The sequence below is a fragment of the Palaemon carinicauda genome, chromosome 10 (assembly GCF_036898095.1).
Source record: "Palaemon carinicauda isolate YSFRI2023 chromosome 10, ASM3689809v2, whole genome shotgun sequence".
Taxonomy (NCBI): Eukaryota; Metazoa; Arthropoda; class Malacostraca; order Decapoda; family Palaemonidae; genus Palaemon; species Palaemon carinicauda.
The window spans coordinates 14756779-14780347 of record NC_090734.1 but is presented as its reverse complement, the minus strand read 5'-3'; the positions used below and the strand labels follow the sequence as shown (position 1 = coordinate 14780347).

The window sequence follows — 23569 nt, the reverse complement described above, 5'->3', positions numbered from 1 at the left end:
CAGTCTCTATGGCATTGTTCTGCTTGATAGGGCAATGTCACTCTCTTACCTCTGCCATTCATGAGTAGACTTTAAACCTTTAAACCTAACCGGTGTTGAATTTTCACCCTTTAAAGTGACTTAATGTTCCTTTTACACACAGTGAACACAAAGTGCTTATAACCAGGTATTTATATAAAAATCAGATACAGTATATTAATAAGCCTTCATGTGAAGTAAAATACAGTACAGTGCAGATATTAATCATTATTTTATGAAGTACAAATACTTATATCATGGAAAATGGTGTAAGATGGATTTTATTTTTGTATTTAACAGTTAAGGATGAGCAACATAAAGTTGGAACTGACAATGTTGTATAAGCTCCAAAGTCCCAGCGCTGAGCCATAAGAACTGTCATCTCTTCATGCTGAATCAGATTTATTTTTTGATTCAGACTTTCTTGAAAGTAGTATATACATATTCAACCCTATTTGAAATACATTTTTCCTAGATTGTTCAGAATTGTTTTTTTTTCATGATATCTCTTTTAGGTGATGATATTTGATGTACACTATAATTTTAAGAGCAAATGTCTTTCTGTTAGGTACATGTAATTTTTTTCAGCATAACTCAGGCTTCTTTTGAAGAAAAACTTTTCTAGAACTCATATCTCATTCTGCGAAAGGGAAGTTAATACTATTATAATAATCATAATTTTAAAAGCACATTTTGATAATTATACCGTATATTATTCTGAACTTCGATCTTAATTTAGAATTGTATTTTCTTTCTGCTAGATCTCATTCAGAAGAGCCTAGGCAAGAGGAAATGTATCCTCTCCAACCCAGGTCCTCTTCTGAAAATAATGTCGCTCCGGGTAGCTCCAAAGAGAGGCCAAATATCATAATCATTCAGCCGTCTGGGGAGAGGGGTAAGCAAGACGAAGCTTGGAGTTCATCGGCTCCTACATCATCAAGTGAAAGGAGTCCTGTGATTAGTCAAGTGAATTCATTTGTTGATTCTTTTACTACTGCGCAAGTAGGCAAATATGAATTGGATGACAAGGATATGTCTTTCAACAATCAAGATGATCCTGTAGATGTTTCAGGGGAAAGCAGAAGTGAAGTAGATAATAGATGCAAAAATCAAAATTCAGTCAATTTTTGTTCCAAAGAGTTCAAGAGCTATATTAAAAAGCCAAAGAATTCTTTTATGCCACTTGAAGATGATAGCGAGTACCTGTTTAGCAATAAAGTTTCTGACATCGGAAGGGATGCTGTTTTCTATGAGACTTTCCAACCCTCAAAGCAGAACCTTCTCAGACCTAGTAATGAAGGAGAAAGTGATGGAGAAAGTGGGACTGGAGATTTAGATATGCCAACTTCAAACAGGGATGGATGGAATTTAAGGAAGCCAAATAAATGTGCAAGGTGCTCCAAATTATTCATCCCGGTAAGTAATTTTTGGTGTTGCATTGAATTGTCTCTTTTAATTGTGCATGAAAGTCAATTCATTGCATGCAGATTTGATTTTACCTGAAAACTGCCTGTAAACTTAAAAGTAATTTGTTCCTACACAAATGCAAACCTACACCTTTTAATAGGAGTATAATTTTAGTAAAGCTGGAAACGGCCGTTAAAATTTATAACGAGGTGTCGGTAGTGTCTGGTGGGTAGTGGAAAAGCCTTGTCCCCTGCCAGCTTACTTAGTTGCCACTGACTTCAGACATTGAATAGTATTTATTCTTTTCTTATATCTTTCTAGATTATTGTGTGACTTGGAATGGAAAAACCATGTTAGGGAATGCTGTCCTGCCTAGGTGTATCGATTTACAAGTGAAGCGTTTTCTTTAGCAGGAACTCCTTGGATGTCCCATCTTTGTGCCCTTCTTGCAGAGGTCATGACTGCATGCAGTCATCTGCCTGCGAAGAATGTAAAGAGTGGCTTTATTTGCAGAGGAGAAAGGAGGAGAAGTCAAATAGAGATTCTTCTCCTTTGGGGCCTCTCAAAATGGAAGAAATGTCTAGACCTCTCTTCTCTTCCTCTGCTACTCAATCTTCTGAATCTTTTCCATTTCCCCTTCTAGTGGGGCGACGAAGAAGAATGATAACTCGTACTTTAGGACAAGCTCAGAGTGTGGCGGTCTTATTTACTTCCCGTAGAGAAACAGGTAGTCCCTGATCTTCCATTTGAAGTGAGCCCAACATTGAACTTCAGAGGGCAATGTTTCTATGGACAGTGCCCTAAGGACCCTGTTACCCTCCTTAGATCTCGAGGGTGTTCCATTGTCAGAGAAGCCCCTGTGAGCCTTAGCAACTTTGAGGTTGAGTTATTCCTCTGTTATCCCATCTTCCCCTGATGCTCCTGCAGAGGAAACTACTGGCATTACCCTACATTGCTGTCCCAGGCTCTGGATGGTGCTGTTCATTACTAATCCTTACCTTCGACAGCACCATCGTCATCAAATAAGGAATCTCCGATGACTTCTTTGAGTGAGGGAAAGAAATGCCTCCAACCTCCCTTGTCTTTGAGTAAGAGATAGAAATACTTTCAACTTCCCTTATCATCCAGCCCGATTCCTTCAATCTCATCTTTTGCGGTGAAATCTCTTGGTACCTGCCTTCCAAAGGCAGAGAGGAGAGAATGCCTTCATAGCCAGTCTCCCCTGGACAGTGGTTCCCAACCCCTTGGTTACAATCCTAAGGAGAGTCACAAGGGTGTTTCTGAGGGTCCCTGTAGTGTCTTTGAAAAATAATAATAATCATTCACAGCTGGTCACATTTTGATTTTGAGTAATGTAGCTAATTTATAATGTTCCCATACGGATGCACTGTCAATACAGTAGTATGAATAGCTTTCTTGTATAATTCTTATACTCAACTGCTGCTGACTCGGCAAGGAGCCTGAGGGATTGGTCAGTCCCGAGTGTGATACTGTACTGTAGTCTCAACGTTGAAAGAACATCACTACCGCACACAAAGTAATCATTTCATGCATTGTACTTTTTTTTAGGTTTATTATAATAACTCGTACATGCCTTCCCTATACTGGCCTCTGCTTCTGACTGTCACTTTGTCTGCCTCTCCCTCTGACCGCCTGTCTTTCTATACCTCCATCTGCCTCTCTGACTGTGCTAGTATTTCTGTCAATCTTCCTGTTTATCTCCTGTATCTGTCTCTCTTTTGCTCTGAATACTTGGTTTTCTCTATGGATGTGGACAAGTACTTTAATAAGATTCAGTAAATGTAAAAATAATTGTTTGTCTTAGCGATAATGTATTGAGGCAATTGTAACTATATCACTTAAAATGCAGTTTTTTTTCTATAATAAGTGCTTTTGCATTATGTCAGCTTATTTTTTCTTTAGCTTTAAAATTAATTAGTTTGAAAGAATATATATAACTTTTGGTGCTTAACTTTTATCATTTCCTAAAAATGCAATATAAAAAAAGAAGTACACCTATCATGATTAGCAAAAGTGTGAATGCTGATCATTTTGTAAGAATGTAGGCTACCCCGGAATGAATTAATCTTTACCACTTTTCTACCAACACATGTGCTTTCTAACCAGTTGGCAATCTTTTAACTGTAGTGTGAACTTACATTTTTGTTATAGCTTTTACCATTATCTGAGTTTGCTCACACACTAAATTGTTATCACTTGATGTCTTTAGTTTTTTATTTCAAAAGCTGCATGATAACAATATTGGCTGTATTTCTCTTTATGTTATTTTGTTTTCATGTTGGCTACTCATTCACTATTGCAGCAATCTCCTTTCAACATAAGTAGTCTTTATGCCTTGATAATTATTTGTCAGAAGTGAAGTGGGCATTGAGTGAAATGAAGAATGGTAAAGCACCAGGTCAATCAGAGTTTCAAATTGAAATGGTCAAGGTACTTGTTATAGAGGGGGAAGAATGGATGCTGGATTTATTAAGAGCAATAAGCAATACCCAAAGACTGGGTGGAGAGTCTAATGGTATCTATATTTAAGCAGAAAGGGGATGTTTTGGAATGTGGTAACTACTTGGGAATTAGACTAACAGAGCATGGTTTGAAAGATTTTGAGAGGCGGATGAGAGATTGAAAGAGATTGTAAAGATTTGGAAAAAGTAGTATGGATTCATGAGAGGGAGAGGCAGCTACAGGGAAAGAGGCTAGGGGGAAACCAGAAGCTCTAATTTGCTTTTGTAGATCTAGAGAAAACTTATGATAGAATACCAAAAGAAGTGATATTTTGGTGCTTGAGGAAGAGGAAAGGCCTGTAGAAGTTACTAGTAATGGTAAAGATTTACAAAAGAACAAGGACAAATGTAGTAACAGCTGTTGGGGAAACAGAAACCTTTGAAGTTAGTATTGGATTACACCAGCGGTCAGCATTAAGCCCATTTTTATTTTTAGTGGTCGTGGATGTGTTAAGTGATGAGGTCAGAAATGAAGTGTTGTGGAAGTTACTGTATGCAGATGATTTGGTGAATACCGCTGAAAATAATGAAGACATTCAGAGTAGGGCTGTTGAGAAGTTGGTTACCTTAGGGACGGGTGGCCTGAGAGTAAATATGGATAAGACTGAAATTTTGATGAGCAGCAGGGAAGGTAGGGACAGGATACCCATGCTTGAAAGTAGAGGCTCGGTTATAAAACAGGTGGAACAATTTAGATACTTGGTATCTCTATAAGTCAGGAGGGAGGATGTGAGGCTGAAGTTGAGAATATGATAAAAGCAGTCTGTGGGAAGCAGGAATGTTATGTGATAAGAAAATGCCAATCAAGCTAAAAGTCCAGATCAATAGCACAGTAATAAGACGAATGTTAATGTATGGATTGGAAATGTTGTCTCTAAGATGAAAAGATGAAGCAAAGCTTCAGAGAACAGAGATGAGAATGGTAAGGTGGATTATGGGAAAGTGATAAAATAAGAAGAATGTCAGGCATGGTAAAGGTTACTACATGTATAGGATGGATGGTGGGAAGGGAGTAAAGAGGGCTTGGAAGGAACCTGTCAGGGGGAGAAGATTGAGAGGGAGGCATATAGGTAGATAGTGAGATAAGGTGAAGGATGATATGGACAGAAGAGCTTTGGTTGAAGAGAATGCCTTTAATAGAAGGCATCGGGAAGGGCACATTAGGCAACCGACCCCTTACTGTAGGAATAACAGTGGGAAAGAAGAATTTATTGTTAAGGAGTCCATGATGAAAATTATGAAAATTTCAACAAACGCAAGGTTCTGTAGACGGTATATATATTATGATGTCCTTGTATTTTAACATACGTAGCCAACAGAGATCTTGTGTGAAATCGTTCATTCAACATAGCCTGCTCACATTGTGTTTTAATCATCAAGCATTTATTGATAGAAGATACAATTTGAACGCATTTATACAAACTTACTTTATAATGTGCCTTTGTTTATTCATTATCAATTGAAAATTAAAGTAATATTGCCTTGTTCTGGTGGCATTTAATTGTAGAGCACAAAAGTATCAGTATTATTATAAAATTAGTTTAAAAAAGTATTTGTCAACTGCTTAGGCTATCACAGACATGCTTCAAAGTGTACCAAGACTTTCAAATTGAGGGAAAAAGGAGGCAAAAAATAGGAAATTAGATAAATGGCCATTTGGGAATCCTAGAGGCATATGTAAACCCCAGAGCACTCAATCTTGACTTTATACTGACTAGCAATTCCAGCATAAATACAGTACATGAGAAATGTGATCAAGAGAAGACTTGTGTACCCAGGGGCCACAGATGTATGTATACAATATGTATGGTTGATAGGTTTGTATGAAAAAACTTTCATTGTATGTAAGCAAAATACACTACATTACTGAAGGCAATACTAAGCTTCTTAGTCTTGAAATAATTGCTCTTAAAATATTTTCAATGGAAAGCCATAAATATTGTTGAAAAATTAAGTCGCAATGTTTTTGTAAGCTGGAAGAATTCCTGTCACTGGTAAATCTAAATCATATTATGATACACCTTTCTCATACCTTGTTTCAGTAGACCTTGGATGGCAGTGGTTCCCGCTCCAAGAGAGATAACCTTCCTTCATCTGCTGTTGAACGTAGTTCTTGTAACTCATCGTGTGAAAGTGATGCTGAGCAGAGCCCTTCCTCACAATATTCCAAGTCAAAGGTAATTATGAGTGTTTTTCTGAATGTTCTTGACTATAGTAAAGCTAACTTATGATGCAAGTGAGAATAATTTGAAATTTGTTGGTATTTGGGATAATTTTGCAATACAGTAATGAGCTGAAATTAATATCCTTTGTTTATGAATATTTTGCAATACTCTTTTCCATGTGAATATCAAGTAAATAGTTTTAATTTATTGTTGGTTACTATGGGAATTTTTTTCTGACTCATTTATGTATATGTCAGATAACTGTTTAATTACTGAAATACTTTATTTTTTCTTACACAAATAGAAATCATCATTCTTTACTATAGGAGAAGGATAACAGTGAAGCTAAAATACGGCAGTTAAAACTTTAAACAACTGATATGTAATTCCCTGTCACCAGAGGGGAAGGCGACCGCCTCTCCTGTAGCTCATTGTAACCTCAATTGGATTTCAGTCATCAGAGTACACTTGTTCCTCTCTGCTGGAAACTGACAGTTTTTTGGAGGTAGTGAAGGTGGAAGAGTTGAACAAACCAGAGGTAGAAATTGAATATCGAGAAAGATTGGAAATAGCATATGGTAGGGTGAAAGTGAGAGAAACTGGTCAACTAGAGGAGGGGCGGAAGTTGGTAAAAGAAAATTTTGTTGGTCATGCAAGTGATGTATGTGGTAAGAGGTTTGTTGTAGGTTGTATGAGGAAGGGTAGTGAATGGTGGAATAAAGGAGTGAAAATGAAGGTGGAAGAGATAAAGAGGGCTTTTGAAGAATGGCTGCAGAGTAACAGTATAGAGTACTATGTTTCATAGTACTCTATAGAGAGAAAATGTGAAAGTATAAAGGAAGGTGGCTGAGGCAAAGAAGAAGGGTAACTGGATGTTATGGTCAATTATTAGTAGTTCATAGGAAGAGAATAAGAAGTTTAGGAAAGAATTGAAGAGAGCAAGGAAGGGTGGTTGGAGGAGTGAAGAGACAGGGAAAGTTGTAAATGGAAGGTTATTGAAAGGAGATGAGGCAAGAAAAAGGTGGGCTGAGTATTTTGAAAGGTTGCTGAATGTTGCAGATGATAGGGAGGCAAATATAATAGCTGTTGCGGATGTTGAGGTGCCAGTGATGGGAGATTACAAGAGAGAAATGAAGAGAACACTAGATGAGATGAAAGCAAGAAAAGTTCCTGGTATGGATGGTGTGAGGGCTGAGATGTTAAAGGAAAGGATTGTGACTATATTGGGATAGTTGGTGAGATTGTTTAATAAATGTTTTTAGTTGTCAATGGTGCCAGTGGGCTGGGTGTATACTAGTATTCCGCTTTACTGTACAAAGGTAAGGGAGATGTACATAGGTGTTTTAGTTCTGTGGTTATTAGTTTGTTGAGTGTAGTTGGAAAAGTATATGGTAGAGTGTTGATTGATAAGATTAACAGTAAAATGGAGGATGCAATCTTACAGGTGCAGGGTGGCTTTAGAAGAGATAGGGATTGTATAGATCAGATTTTTAACGTTAAGCAGATATGCAAGAAATATATAGTAAAAGGTAAGGAGGTATGTATTGCATTTATGGATCTGGAGAAAGCTTATAATAGAGTTGATTGAAATACCATGTGGAATGTGATGAGGTTATATGGAATGGGTGGAAGGCTGTTGCTAGGAGTTTATATGTAGGCAGTAAAGTGTGTGTTAGAGAATGAAGCAAGTGAGTGGTTTCCAGTGAGAATGGGCTGAGACAGGGCTGTGTGATGTTGTCATGGTTATTCAATTTGTTTGTTGATGAAGATGTGAGAAAGGGGAATGCTTAATTGCTTGGTTGAGGATTGAAACTGAAGGATGAGTAATCAAAGTGGGAGGTGAATCAGTTGTTGTTTACGAATGATGCTGTATGGGTTGCAGACTCAGAGGAGAAGCTATGTTAATTAGTGACATAGTTTGAAAGGGTATGTGAGAGAAGGAAGTCGAGAGTAAATGTGGGCAAAATTAAGGTTATGAGGTACACAAGAAGTGAGGGGGTTGCTAGATTGAATGTCATGTTGATTGGAGTTACTTGAAGTAGATTAGTTTAAATACTTGGGTTCTGTTGTTGCTGCAAATGTTGGAGTGAAAGCAGATATACATCAGAGAGTGAATGAAGGATGTAAAGTATTGGGGTAGTGAAGGAAGTGGTAAAAAATAGAAGTTTAGGTATCATTTGATGCCTATATTCCAGTAATCACTGGCTTCTTGTTTTATCATCGAAGGGAGAAACTACTCCATTTCTGTGGAAAAAGGGCTATCACTAGGCCTTTAGTCAAGTCTTAAGATGTAACTAGGTTGATATTTCTTCCTTGGAAGAGATTTCTATACTCATACGGAACTTTAAGTAGTCCTGTTCTCCAATCGAGCCTAGCCCTCCTCCTGGAATGTGATTAAAGCTCTGGGATCCTTGAAAAGGGCGTTCTATAAGCCCCTGAGATGGCGTCTGATAGTGACCTTAACCTGAAGACAGTGTTCTGTTCACCTTGGTTTCAGCCAAACGAGTAATTGAACTGTCTAAGCTTTGTCCTTGAGTTTGTTGCAAAATCCCAAAATCCATTGCCATTTGACCCTAGGTTTTCATCTTTTCAAGTTTATAGTCCTTGGGAGATAAGGAAGGACCCTAATCAATTCCTGCTGTGTCTATTAGGGCAGGAGCTACTTAAAACATACCAGGCCAGCCAGACCACATCTGCAAAACTTCTTCATAAGTATGGGGAGTACTAAGAAGAGAGTCACCAAGAATACTATCTCTCTTTGTTCAGGGAAGCAATTTCCCATTCATTAGAGTCCTCATTGACATTGACTTTCAAGGAAAACTTCTTTGTGGTGCAGGTTCTCTCTCAGGCGGGGATTTGGAAACGATAGACTACCTTCACTGTCCATTAGCTGGAAATTGACTCACAGGATTATGGACACGTTCACTCTGTGTCCTTTTGTTGCTGCTCAGCAGGTGACATAGCATCTTTGGCTCCTGAACAGGACCAGTATCTGTAGAATAGATCAAGGGGTAAGGTTACGAGTAAGTCTGGTATGAACGTGAAGAGTGACTAGCACTTGAGTCTTCTCCCACATTCTATATGAGGAGGGAATGTAATGTAACCGAGCAAACCTTTCTACTTTATAACACAGCCTTCTATGATGCCTACACTTTCAGTGTTTGGTTACAGCTAAGAGAGGTCTAGCTCAAGCTACCTTGGGATCACATGTGCCTTGTTGTCCATTTAACTTTCACGGTCATGAGGTGTAGAGATCCAGACTTAAGCATTATATGCTATGTCCAGGATTCCTGGGTTAGTTTCCAGCCAGTTGGAACAGGGACTCTTCCTTCTAAGGATAAGTCACATGTAGTAATGAATGATGGTTTGTATATGTGTAGGTTTGTATATCTGTGAGTTCACTACTCAAACTGTCCCACTGTCACCAACCCCCAACGTAATTCTCTGAAGCAATCAAATTGAGGTTACAATGAGCTTCCGGGGAGGTAACCGCCTCGGCCACTTCTGACAGGTAACTAAATGCTGGCTGTTTACATCTCGTTGAAAGTTTTAACTGCCATATTCCAGCTTTGCTCTTATCCCTCTCCTATAGTAAAGCACTCCATTCTGGATGGTTAGGAAAAATATAGATTATTTTTAAAATTTGTCATATTTGAAGGATTAAATAAATGAGATCTATATACAAGACTACAGTATTCATAATTTTTTGGGGTCTTCTGTATAGTGGTAGATTATTTTTTTCTGTATAATTTTCATTATGATGTTTCTGCTTAGCAAGCGTGGAGCGAGAGTGTAAAGCCTGAGTGTGAGCAATGTATAGAATAGTAAATATAGTCACACCAAATGCCCAGTTGTCTATCAGAAGTGCATTATTGTTGGACTTCCTTGTTTTTACATCAGATAAATGTTTTTGAAACTTGTAGCTTTCAGAATATGAATGGACTGGGATTACCACAAACAGTGATGATCTGAGTTACAGTAGCGAGAGTGAAGGTGGATGGGATGACAATGAGAGTCTAGAGAAGAGATTATCCCAATCGGAAGCCTTGGACTGGAACATACAGGGATCTCCAGCTGCCATTATTACTTCAACATCTAATGTTTCAGACAAAGGTAATTCTATATTGGACACTTCAACTTCCGTTTCTAACCCACGACTGCCAAACTGTGATCTTCTTCCTACCTATGTTTTTCAAACGTCAAATATTGCCCATTAAAAGGCAGGTTTGTCACTTTCTCCATGGCCAAGTTCACCATTTTTACTTCCTTTTCTATCTTTTTTTGTCCTATTTTGGTCCTTGGGAGTTAACTTTGTGTCTCATTAACTTTCACACTAGGAAAATTAGTGTTTATTTTCATTTTTATAATAGTGACTGCAGTACTATGTAAGGATTAATGACTGCAAATCATAAATAACCTTTATTGTGCAGTGAGTAAACCAATTGAGGGTACAGTTTATGCAGAATGAGAAAGCTGTACTATAATGTTGAAACAAGTCAGCAGGTATCTGGGGTCTCTTAATTCATTGTTAATAGTGTGTCTGTCATTTAAATTGAATGATCAATACAGTACTGTATTATCATGTGTTTTAATTATTTAATAGATCCTCACTGCTCAATGATTAAAGTGTTCTGTACTCCCATTATGAAGTGAAATGTTTTGATTGGAAAATGTATTCATTAAAAAAACAGGAAAGCAGATTTTCAAGTGTGCCATTGCACAATGTTGAATAGATAATTTTGTGAGTTACACTTCAGTATCACTATGTTTTTCATTTGTGTTCCAGTAAGTTGCAAGATTTTTGAAGGAGCAGATTTGAAGAAAGTTGATCTTTCTGTGCTGGACATATCTTCTGCTGTGATATCAAAAGTAGATAGTTTACAGCATAATACTTACTATCTACAGTTTGGTAAGCTTCCATTGGTATTTTTTCTTTCATTTTCTCCCTCTCTCTTTTTCATAATTTCATGATAAATTATCTTAAATACTATATACTGTGCATACTAAAATTGGAACCTTACTATTTTGTATATATGATGTTATGTTTCAAGTCAGTATATTTGCCGATGAATTAACTCTACAGTGTTTCAGAAGCATTTAAAGCTATATGAATATTCCATAGCTCTTATTCCTTCAATAGGTCTTGTAATGGCGGTGATGATTTCGCTTGTACCTAGCATATATCGTCTGAACTATTCCATTATTGGAGAAACCTTAGAACAGCTTGTGACATCTGATCCTGGGAGTTGGCCCAAGCTCTTTCTGTCATCGTCACAAAAAATATTTAACAGCCTGTTTGGTAGAAGTATCTGGTATGTAAATATGAGATTAGTTAGTTTATTGGTACCACTTCTCATTCCCTCAAATTAAAATTCTTAAAGCTCGAGTGCCATGCAATCTTATACATGTATTGACATACTGTATTTAGTTATAATCTTCATTAAATAACTGTCCCTTTGTATTGTACTGCACGTGTATCACATACTCGTACACCGTAATGATATTTCTGCTTTTTTTATACAGTATAGTCGTTATCGCTCTCCCCTTGCACTGATAACCTGTTTATGCCTGTATGTTCCTTAATCATTGTGTTTGAATTTTTGTGCCGTTCTTGACTGGAACAGTTTGTATATATATCCTCATGCTCCATCCAAATAAAGTTAGTTGCTTCGACTCGTCTCTCAGTCACCTCGTAACGGTACTCATTGGTGGTCACTCCGTGGTCACCAATGGATGGAGCATGAGTATATATACAACCCTTTCCAGTCAAGGACGGCACAAAAATTCACACACAATGATCCAGGAACATACAGGTCATAATCAGGTTATGAAAGCAAGGGGAGAGCGATAACAAAAATATAGAAAAAACAGAAATATCGTTATAGTGTATGATCGTATGTGATACACAATCTAAACAGGTACTTTCATTTGTTCCTACATGTTTACATACCATCATCTTTTAAATAGGAGTACAGTACACTATGTCTTCAGCGTGAGCTGAAACTGCCTCTGAATCTTTTATAAGGTAGGTGCGATAGTTAGCAGGAGATAGGTGTGGGAGACACCCAACTGTATCATGTCACTTTAGTCTTTGGCCACAAAAAGTAGGAACATACTGTACTCATTGCCTCTCTTCTCAATTGTTTGACCTTTTTTTCACTTGTGACAGGTATTTTCTTTATTTTGTATTTATGAGCACTTTTGCATAACAGCTGAATCTCATCCCCCACCTGAAGGACAGGACTGTATGCAGTTCCCCTATTGAAGAGATTGTGATACCGAAGAGATCCAACTGCCAATCAGGGTGGTGAACTTTGTCGGGAATTTCCTTTCTACGGGAGGAAGTTCCCTGTTGTTATCCGAGTGTTCGCTCTTTTCTGTATGCTCTATAGCGATCTTCATTGTCTACCAGGCATGCCTGAGTGAGAACCTTTTGCTTCATAGGGTGCTTCCCATGGGAAGTTGTTGTTTAAAGGGGGTGGTTGCATAGGGAGGCCTTTCGCTTAATTCCTTTGGATTTGGTGATCACTCTTCACCTTTGGGAAGGAGTGAGGGTACTCTTCCACTAACTGGTACCTTCGAGGTCAGGTAAGCAAATCTGAGTACAGTATAGAGGCCAGGGGAAGGTTGGCCGTTGTGCTCACTTTTCCCATTTCCTGTAGTGACAAGTGAATACTGCTCCTTGCCCTTAATGCGCTTCTCCATTTGGAACTCATGGCCTATTAGTCATATTCCCTTCTGAGCCTAGTAGGGCTAAGGTGGATATCAAATGTTACCGTTTGATTCTCCTAAGAGTTTTTTCTCAACAATAAGTAGAAGGTGAGGCTGGTGTGACAGTTAACTGTTTGCACCAGCTCTTTTCAGGATTGGACATCAACTCCCTAGACGATCGAGGGGAAGGATCCAATCCTTTTCCTTCAGAAGGAGAGATGCTTGATATATCTTGTCATTTTGTCACCAAGTGGATGGTGTCTTGTGGGGTTGAACACCAGCATCAGATGGATCTTTTTCTTGTTGAGGTAGCCCTGTTGCTTCTTCCTCTGTGGGACGATGTTAATGACCTATGATGTCAGGATGCCAGAAAACTTCAAATCAATTAATCAATCCTCTGTGGGAGCTTCATTGTTGGGTGATTAGATTTATCTCTGAAGAAGGCTGGCAAGGGGAAGAAGTGTGCATGCTCCTCCTCTTCCAGTTATTCTTCCTCTTCCTCCTCTCCCATTTATTCTTCCTCTTCCTCCTTCCCGGTTATTCTTTCTCCTCTTCATCTGATTCTTCCAATACCACAGCATAGAAAAATAAGACTTTGAAAAAGTCAAGTAACACTGATTTAAAGGTTTTAAAGGCCGCTCATGAATGGCAGAGGCAAGGAACAGTGACATTTCCCTATCAAGCAGGACTGTGCCCTAGAGACTGACCATATTTACATATGATTAGTGTCCAAGCCCCCTCTCCTCCCAAGCTAGGGCCAAGGAGGGCAACGCAATGGCTGCTGATGACTCAGCAGATAGACCTTTAGGCTTCCCCAAACCCTCCATCCTTAGCTCACAAGGATGGTAAGGTTGCAGCGACCAAAGAAACTAACGAGTTCAAGCGGGACTCACACCCAAGTCTGGCGTTCACCAGTCAAACATTACCACATCGGCCACCATAAAGAATATAGAGATGCCCTTGAGCAAACCCTCTCCTTGTCTGCAGGAGAGAGACTGTGCGCTACCGAGGACCATCCTAGTCAGACAAGGTAACTCAGTGCATGGTACAGAAGTGAATGCTCCTGCCTCCGGTGCTTGGACCGAGTACACACTCTCAATCAGGATAAAGGGCTCTGCATTCCTCCCTCTCTTTCTGAATGATTGACTGATTACAAAAAGTTGTGAGCTTTTAAGCAATCTTTCTCCTCATATACAAGAGAGAGGGACAGTTCCCTAGCCAGGATTGACCCATTCAGAGATGGTATCTTGGTGTACTCTACTGGACCATATGCTCCAAATACCAGTGTTCTGTTATGTACAAGACTGAGAATACACACTGTCAATCGAGATGAATGGTTCTACCCTTCTCCTTCTCCTTTTCCTGGACATTCGAGGAATACTGCGGTCTCTCTCCCTAGAGATACTTTGGTATTGCACACTGTCAGTCGAGATGAATGGCTCTATCCTTCTCCTTTCTCTTTTTCTGGATATTTGAGGAACTCTTCAGTCTCTCTCCCTAGAGATAATTTGGTATTGAAAGGAATGAATGTTGCTCTTGGTAATGTTGTATTGCATTTACCTGATGTTGAACTAGGTAAGAGAGAAACAAGCAATCGGCCTACTGCTTATGAGAGTGAGAGTGATGACATTCTTATGTGCTTGCAATTGGGAATCCAATCCTCGGTCACTAGAACGCATGTGTCATTTTTTAAAATCAAGGTACTTTTTATGATCAACTCTACAGAATGGGTGGATTCATCTAGAACACATGTCATTTTTTAAAATCGAGATATATATATATATATATATATATATATATATATATATATATATATATATATATATATATATATATATATATATATATATATATATATATATACATGCATGTGTGTGTGTGTGTAAGATAAAGCACTTCTGACAGACTACAGTATAAACCAATTACCAAATTTTATAAAAAGTTGTGGCCTGTCTCTGCATGGCTGTTGGCCCCAGGGAGATGTTCCTCTGTGTACATTCAGACTGGGACCATTGAATGGTCTCAGTGCTCTCAAGAGCGATGAGACTTTTCCCATATAGCACCATTGGAACCAGTTATTGGGCTTCATGCTTGGGAGAGCAACGAGACTTTCCTTCATGTGTTCACAATTGGGAATTTGATCCTCAGTCTCCTTGTGATTGGTCTCTTCATGACTTGTGAGTCACGAGAAAAATTTCTACGCTCACACAGTAGGGAAAACGATCACAATTTTAACAAGTGCAGACTTTGCTGTGTTATTTGAAGAAGACCCAACACCTCAGACCCAAATGTTGTCAATACTTCCTTAGCATGGGCAGAACCAAGTAAGAGGTGAGAAAGAACATGATTTCTTTCTGACTTCGGGAGTCGATCTGTTATGCATATGCCTCAACTGCTGAGAAAGTCTAGGTTCCAGCTAGGACCAGAACTTGCAAAGTCAGGGAGTAGGCTCCACCCTTGTCTTCAAGAGGAATAGTGCAGTCAGCTTGGGGGTTAAGGTCCTGGTGTGTATGCACCAGACCATCTTCACGGCCTTTATCATACAGGAGTACCCACAAGCCCCTTGACACCTTTGCTCAAGTAGGGGTGTAGCTATCCCGGATCCAGTACTGGATGGTAAGCATCTTGTGTGGTAACATATAGATGCAAGTCTGGAATGGAGGTAGAATAACTGGCTCTTTTCCATTCTTGGTGTCCCTATCTTAGGGACGAAGTGGTTAAAATGTTATTAGCTGGCTCTGACTTGATGCTGGTAAACTAGCTTTTGAGCTCCATTCTTTAGAATCTAGAGAAATTTTCCTCCATCCTCCCTAGACCAGGGGTAGTATGGTGGAGTATATACCAACCCTTTGGTCATCATCTGCCAGGTACAGTATATTACTATATTCTGAACTGAATCTTCTGGGGAAAGGGATCCCTCCTTTGACCACTTACCAATCTTTTTGGACAGGCCCTATCAGCCTATTAATCCTAATTCTACACAGATTGAAGGTTGCTGGAGTCATCCTCTTGGCAACCGTATGGGACCAGGTTGATTTACATTTCCAGGAAAGAAAAAGAACCTTCCAGTTTTCTAGTTTGGTTCTAGAGGGACTTATGACCCACTAGGTAGTGAGTCTACTTAAAGGACGATGGTTTATATCCATGTAAGAACAAATCACAAATTTTTTCAAGTAATTTGTATTCTTTTTAGCTATACACACCTGAGTCCGTTAGGTTATACTTCCCTCCTCAACTACCTCTCTCACTCCTGAAGCAAAAGGTCATAAGTAAAGAGACTATGACAGATAGAGAGGGCAGAGCTCCTGGCCCTTTCTCCCACCTGTCACTTAACTGCTCGTTATACTAATTAGTGCCTATCCAGCTTTTGTGCTGAAACTTATACCCTACTTAAAGGACTTAGATTTGTATAGGTAAGAAAAATACAAATCTTTTCAAATATGTGATATCTAAAGGCCTCAGGTTTTTACTGTATAGTTAAGAAATTAAAAATTGCTTTAAAAATTTGTGATTTTGTGTCATTAGGTTCCTTTTCTGATGAAATACTGTGTATAGATTATAGATGAATGAACAATGACATAATGGATCAACTAAAAAAAGTTACAGCTTCTGGGTGGAAGCACCTTCTACTATATCTGCACCATCAAGTTTGCACTAGGCTGCATCTCACTTTAATGTAACTAGTTGCATGGATCACCAAAATCCCTAATTTTATTATTACTGTTTAAAGATAGCAACTGAAACTTATGAATATAATTATGCACTCTTTACCATCTTCTCCCTACTCTCTTTACCAATCATGCACTCTAAATTCGTGATTAAACAATCTATTTAATTTTTCCTAAATGGTCCAGACCCTAAGCTGGCTTACTTATAACCATTATGGGTGAAATCTTAGATAAATAACTGATGTGTGTGTGCATGAATATTAGTTCACTTTAAAATCTTGATAGCAGATAATCTTTTTATTGTGTCCAAATATATCTATATCTTACTGGTCTGAAACCGCAAGATGGCTTAGTTAAAACCATTTTCTCAGAAATCTGAAATAATTAACTGATTTTTTGTGTTGGTATAGTATCAGTTACATGATCTGAATAGACTGCTTTAGGAAAGAAGAAATAACATTTTAACCCATTATTATTATAAAGCTTTTAAGTACAGAATACATATTTGTGCATGAATTTAATACAAAGCTGTTTTGTGTTATTCTGTAATTTACATTCTTCTGCTCTTTAATATTAAAGCAATAATTGTGTTTTCAGCTCAAATTTCATGAGGTATATGTCTTTTTAATTCTTGTGACATTTCTTTACTGTGCTGCAATATTTACTCAAATGTTTGTTAAACATCAACTAATTTTTCATAGATGAATACACAGAATAAGTATCCTAATCAGATGAGATGTTTATAGCCGTACGGTTTTATTTCAGGGCGAAGACGGTAGTATTCCTGAGTCTGATCAATCGGTGTTTACTCGCTACCGGTTTCTTTTTCTTGCTCTCTGTTGCAGAGCGAACTTTCAAGCAAAGATTCCTGTATGCCAAGCACTTTTGTTATCTGACTTCTGCAAGACGTGCAAGGTGAGTAGTCGGTTTATAGAAAATTTTCACCCTGTTACTTACAGTAATGTATATACAGCATTTGGTGAAACATTTGAATGGAATGCTGTCAAGAAATTCAAGAGCTTTACATTTGTTTTACTGTGTACGATCTCCTTCAAGGATCTCATCATTTATTTGGGTTCCTTTAAGGATAAAAAGGCCCATAGTTACATTGATTTTCCCTCTTAGTTTGTATTTATTTTTATCCTGTAGTCAACTGTTTTCCATTTGCTAAACTGGGGAAATTAATGTGTCTGTTCTAAATGCCAAAAGTAATCTTTACTTTGAAGTACTCTTATGCTCTTTACAGAAAGTATGATCTACCACATTTCCGTTTGAATAAAGTACACAATATCAAGACATGGCTGTCTGTAAGATCTTGTTTGAAGGTAAGCATAAGTTAATACAAAATTACTCATTGGAAAGTTTGTTAATGAAAAGATAATGCTAATATTACATATCTGGAAGTTATGTGTCCTAACAGTTAAGTTGAAATTTTGAGAAGAATTTTCAGAGCTACAATAAGTACATCGGTGATCAGCAGTAAAGGGATTTTGACGAAGGAAAAATCTATTTCTGGGAAGAGGCCTGTGACGCCCGGTGAGAAAGGTCCTTCCTTATACCTTTCCTAATATAAATCTTCCAAATATACTAGAGAAAGATAAAAGCATGGAATGCAGAGGTTACAACCCTCGCGCGAACACCTTGTAGGTGTCGTGTATTAAACAAAGGCGTGTGTAAACCACTATTCACAGGTTGTCTTCCATTTAGATAATCCCTTCATCAATGGGGAGGGCCGTGACAGGCCCTAGATAACATGGTTGAACTCCCCAACGACACCTACCACGCGCGCCCTCTAGGACATCCTTCTGCAAGAACATATGGCTTGGCAAGGAAAAAGAGGGGTGGGGTCCGTATCAAATAACCGGGAAGGGTTTCACCGGGCGTCACAGGCCTCTTCCCAGAAATAGATTTTTCCTTCGTCAAAATCCCTTTTCTGGGGCGGCCTGTGACGTCCGGTGAGAATGTACCAGAGAATGCCTTCCAAGCCCAATAAATTAATAACATAATAAGGAGAAAACAAACACCATGTAAGGCAATAATATAATACTGTAAGTAAACATAAATCATGAACTAGCCATAGGCATAGGGGATGTAATGCTAAAATAATATGAGGACCAGGGATCACCTGAGTGTCCCGTCGTGAAAGGAATCAACCTTACATGTCTAAGCATATCTAAACTTTACAGGAATGGTAATTACAATAACAGTTAAATCATAACAATTAAACATGGCAAAATAACTTAGGGCTAACGAACCACCCAGGAGAGTGGCGACGTGGTGTGAGAGGTGGTCAGGAGGGAGGAGAGAAGAGATGGAATAAAGAAATAATCAGAGATTAATGGGGGGAGATAAGACTCCCCGCTGCAACCGTAGGGTATTTAAGGGCCTGTAAGTTCTTTAGATAGTGGCGTTTGAAAACCATAGGAGATTTCCAACCCGTGTATTTTTTAAGGTCATCAAAGTCCATGTTCTGGAAGTAATTGATAGAGGTAGCTATTGACCGTATATCATGAGCATGGGGAAATGATTCCGGGTTAGCATGTTTAATGAAGTAGAGGATTTGTTGTCTGATACCTTGAATGGTCAAAGTACCACCTTGTTCCCTGATAAATAAGGGGCCAGACGAGCGGGTGGCAGATCTAGCTAAAAAGGTCCTGAGAGTAGTGACTGGACACAGCGAAGGATCCTGGGGAAGAGAGATGATCTTCCAAGGGGACCACCTATTTTGCGGGTCCTCATTTTTTGCTAGGAAAGCTCTGTCTGGGGTAAGCAGTACTTCGCCTGTAGGGAGGAAATCTATGTTTTCCGGGTTACGTGAGAGCGCTGCTAGTTCTGAGATTCTAGCACCTGAGGCCATAGCTGATAGAAATAACGTCTTCCTAAGCAGAGTGATATAAGAGCAGGACTCGTTGTCAGTGTCCGACGCGAGTTTGAGGACATTGTTCAGAGACCAAGAGACTTTTTGTGGCCGATCCAACGGCCGAAGCCTAGCACATGCTTTTGGAATAGATGAGAAATAGGAATCAGCTAGATTAATGTTAAACCCAACCAGGAATATCTTCTTCAAAGCTGACTTGATGGTAGTTATAGTGCTAGCTGCCAAGCCCTTGTCAAATAAGAACCTAAAGAACGAGATGGCTAAATTCGGAGTCATACGAGTGTGGTCTGAATTCTTTAGGAAACCTGCTAATTTCTTAACAGCCGAATCATATTGACGAATTGTCGAGTCCCTTTTGTCCGCTTCGATGAAGAGAACGTTTTCCGGGTCAATGTTTGCGTCTTTATGAGCTGCAAACTTCATGAAGTCCACAAAGTTAGAGTTTTGGCTATCTTTGAGGAATCTGACACAGTCTGTGTTTGAATTACTTGGGTTAGTTTGGGGAATGGAATCCGGAAGGGTCGGAGTTTCAGCTCGAGGAGGAGAGGAAACCAACTGCTCTTTGGCCAGTGAGGTGCTACTAAGGCCACTGTCCCCCGGAAGGAGCGTAGTTTGTGCAATACTTTCATTAGAAGATTCACTGGTGGAAATAGGTAAATCTTCCTCCAATGGTTCCAATCCAGGGTTAATGCGTCTATGGCATAAGCCTGAGGGTCCATGTTTGGTGTCACATAACAAGGAAGTTTGTGATTCATCTGAGTTGCGAATAGATCTACCTGAAGGCCCGGAACCAGCCTGAGTATCCACTGGAATGAAATTATGTCCAGAGACCATTCTGATTCCAGTGGTTTCATCCTGGATAGTGAGTGCGCTATCACATTCTGGACTCCCGCTAGGTGGGTTGCTGACAGGAACCAGTTCTTTTCTGCTGCCAAGGTGAAGATAGTGACCAGGATCTGATTTAGGTTGGGCGACTTGGATCCTCCTCTGTTGATGCAGTGTACTACGGCTGTGCTGTCTGACACTACTCTGATGTGGGTCGACCTCGGAGGAGAGAGCCTCTTCAGGGTCAAGAACACTGCCATGGCTTCGAGAACATTGATGTGGAAGTGTTTCATGGCGGGTGACCAAGAGCCCTGAAACATCTGACGTTCGTAGTAACCCCCCCATCCACTCAGAGACGCGTCTGTATGAATTGTCACTTGTGGGGGTGGGAATTGAAGAGGAACCGATTGGAAAGGTTCTTCGGTTCGGACCATGGCTGTAATCTCATTTTCAAGACAGAGGGGATTTTCGAGACCTTGTCTCTTAAAGGTACTGTGGCTCTCTTTCTCCAAACTCGATTGATGTCTTTGAGTTTGGCTTTCAATAGGCGATCTGTTACTGAGGCGAATTGAAGAAGGCCGAGGATTCTTTCTAAGGCTCTTCTGGACACCTGCCTGTGTTTTAGAAAATTCTTGACCTTGGAAGCTATTTCTCTTACCTTTTTGGGAGGTAGAACCAGCTTGTGCCGTGCAAGGTCCCACTGTATGCCTAACCATTCGAAGCGGTCTGATGGAAGTAGGCGGGATTTTTGGAGATTGACCCGAAATCCCAGGTTGGCGAGAAAACGAAGTACTTTCTTCGTAGCTCTGTTGCACTCCAGGGCTGACCGAGCCCAAATAAGCCAATCGTCCAGATAAGCAACGATCTGAATCCCTTGGTTCCTGAGTTGTTCTAGCACCGTCTCTCCCAGTTTCGTGAATATCCTGGGTGCAATGTTGAGGCCGAAGGGCATGACTTTGAATGCAAAGGCTTTCCTGCCTAGACGGAAACCTAGGTAAGGAGAGAAGTTTCGAGCTATTGGTACGTGATAATAGGCGTCGGTAAGATTGATAGAGGTGGTGACGGCCCCACGGGGAAGCAGGGTACGTACCTGAGAGATGGTCAACATCCGGAACTTGTCGCAGAGGATGTAAGAATTTAGCTTTGACAAGTCCAGGACCACTCTCAATGCCGACGAGCCTTTCTTCGGAACTGTGAACAGGCGGCCTTAGTAGACTTTGACTTCTTAGGAGTCACGGTTTTAGGTATAGCAATATGAACATCAGGATCCTTTGAGGGTCCCGGAACCGGTGACACTGATAATGGCAAAGCTGAAGGCTTAAAGGTACGTAGTGGCTTCACCTTGGGTCGTACAGGAATGGAGGAACCTAGAGGAGAAGCCGTAGGTTTATCAAAGCCGTGAAAGGAAGTAGTAGAGGAAGGAGTGTGGGGTGAAAGGGGGTCCACCAACTCAACACCACCTACCTGCTCATCCATGGGTTCCTCGTCCAGACCTAGGTAGAGCTCGGCCTCCGTCACTAAAACCTCTTCCTCAGTTAGAATGGTTTCTCTAATCACTTCAATTAACGGGGCCGCTGTCTCCGGTGGAACTGCTGCAGTAGTAGAGCCTGGGAATAGGCGAGAAGCCATGTCTCCATCAAGGAGATAGGGTGCGCCAGCAGGCGCATTCCTCCCAAACCCTGACACCCAAGGCCGGAGAGTAGCTCTCGCCTCCCTGAGAGATTCATCATCAGCCTGAAAGAGGAGAGGGAATTAATGATGAAGTCAAAACTGAAGTCAATATACAGAGAGCAATTAATTCTTCGCAAAGAATATTAACAGGGACACTAGAACCAACTTACCTCCTCGCTCAGGAGTAGGGCTGACAGCTCATAGCAGAGCATGCATGCCTCCGGAAACCATATCGTATAGGGGGCTTGTCCCGGTTCCCGAGAGAAGGATATGGCGCAATGGGCATGGGCCCGGCATAGATCATGGCCCATGGGATCAGTAAAGGCAGCGGAGCAGCCCCTGGCAGTGCAGCGGACTTTCTGTAAAAAGAAAGAAGACATAAGTCTGGATGTTCCTTGAGATTCTTGTCATTGACTTATGAATCAGAAACACTTAAATCTTAATTAATGTGTGAGTATGGTAGTAGCTAACACCTTAATAAAATAAGAAATTATAATAGAAAACCAGTAACCACATAGCATGAATCTCTAAACTTCATCGATATCACACTGTTAACTCCGGTTCTGGACTCCTGCTTGATCTCTGTTTTTACCGGAGGTCCGGTAGCAAAGGCCCGTCATCGTGATATCGTGACCGTCTCCGGTACGATAACATTATCCTCAATGAATGAGTTATCTCCAGTGAAGCCGGAGATACGATGAAAACGGGGGCCTTAACTGTGTAATTGTGATCAAACATGACAAAGGTTCGTGTGTAAAAGGCTTCAGCCGGAGTCCGAGTGCCGGATTTCACCGTTGCACTCCAAAAATCTGCTCCGGAACGATAACTAGTTCTCACCCAATGAGTATCCATTATAGCGGAGCATAACTCAAGGCGGAGCTAAGCATAACTCAAGGCGGAGCTAAGGGTGTCGGTATAAAACGACCCCAATTAATGACTCATACACTAACGTACCTAATAATAGTGTTAGCTATATTAACAGTAACCACATCAATAAATCGTTTATAATATTAAACGTACTATCATCAATTCTGATACTGAGAAGAGGCCTGAATAACCCGTGATCGTATAAAAACGGAGAACGGGAAATTCACCTCTCTTACTCAAAGAAAACGAGAGAAAGGATAACTCATACCTGTAGAACAGGAAACGAGCACTCTATGCTTTCGCTCTCAAGGTTACATATTAAAAATTAACATCACACAATAAATAAGAAAATTAATAAAATTGATTGCTTTTCTTAGTAATAGTAATAACGAAGAATAACGACAACGTAACAAAAAAACAAGGATATAGTCTAAAACGAACCCTCCAGGAGGGTACAAATTAACAGACTAAATCGCTAAGCTTTAAATCGTTACTATGCTTTAAAACGCTATCTTAAATCGCTATTCTTTGTAGGTCCAAATTGGACTTGCAAGCAAATAAATACCATAGTAAAAATTAATAATAATTAATGATAACATAAAAGGCCATGAAACGTAAGTGATATAACCTATCTGACAGAGTACCAGATGGGCAAAATTAACTAGAAAATTTACCGAAGCGAACATACCCAAAATGGCTGCCGATACCTCGGCAGGACAATCGCTTCCAAAACTAAAAACCACTATAATGGAAATAGAACAAATGCCCGGTACTGCCAAAAGCTGCCAAAACAAACTATGGTACTTAACATTGGTAAGGGTGAAGTAACAACGTCAG

The 23569-nt window shown here is 39.8% G+C and overlaps 1 protein-coding gene across 2 annotated transcripts in view; it reads left to right on the top strand.

Annotated features, from left to right (window-relative positions):
- Window positions 1-23569, top strand: part of phtf (putative homeodomain transcription factor) — a 157787-nt gene that overhangs the window by 113897 nt on the left and 20321 nt on the right. For both annotated transcript variants that reach the window (XM_068381502.1, XM_068381501.1), the window contains exons 6-12: window positions 780-1434; window positions 5993-6124; window positions 10036-10225; window positions 10899-11021; window positions 11253-11424; window positions 17257-17406; window positions 17738-17816. In XM_068381502.1, the coding sequence (XP_068237603.1) occupies window positions 780-1434; window positions 5993-6124; window positions 10036-10225; window positions 10899-11021; window positions 11253-11424; window positions 17257-17406; window positions 17738-17816 (1501 nt within the window). The remainder of the gene's footprint in view (window positions 1-779; window positions 1435-5992; window positions 6125-10035; window positions 10226-10898; window positions 11022-11252; window positions 11425-17256; window positions 17407-17737; window positions 17817-23569) is intronic.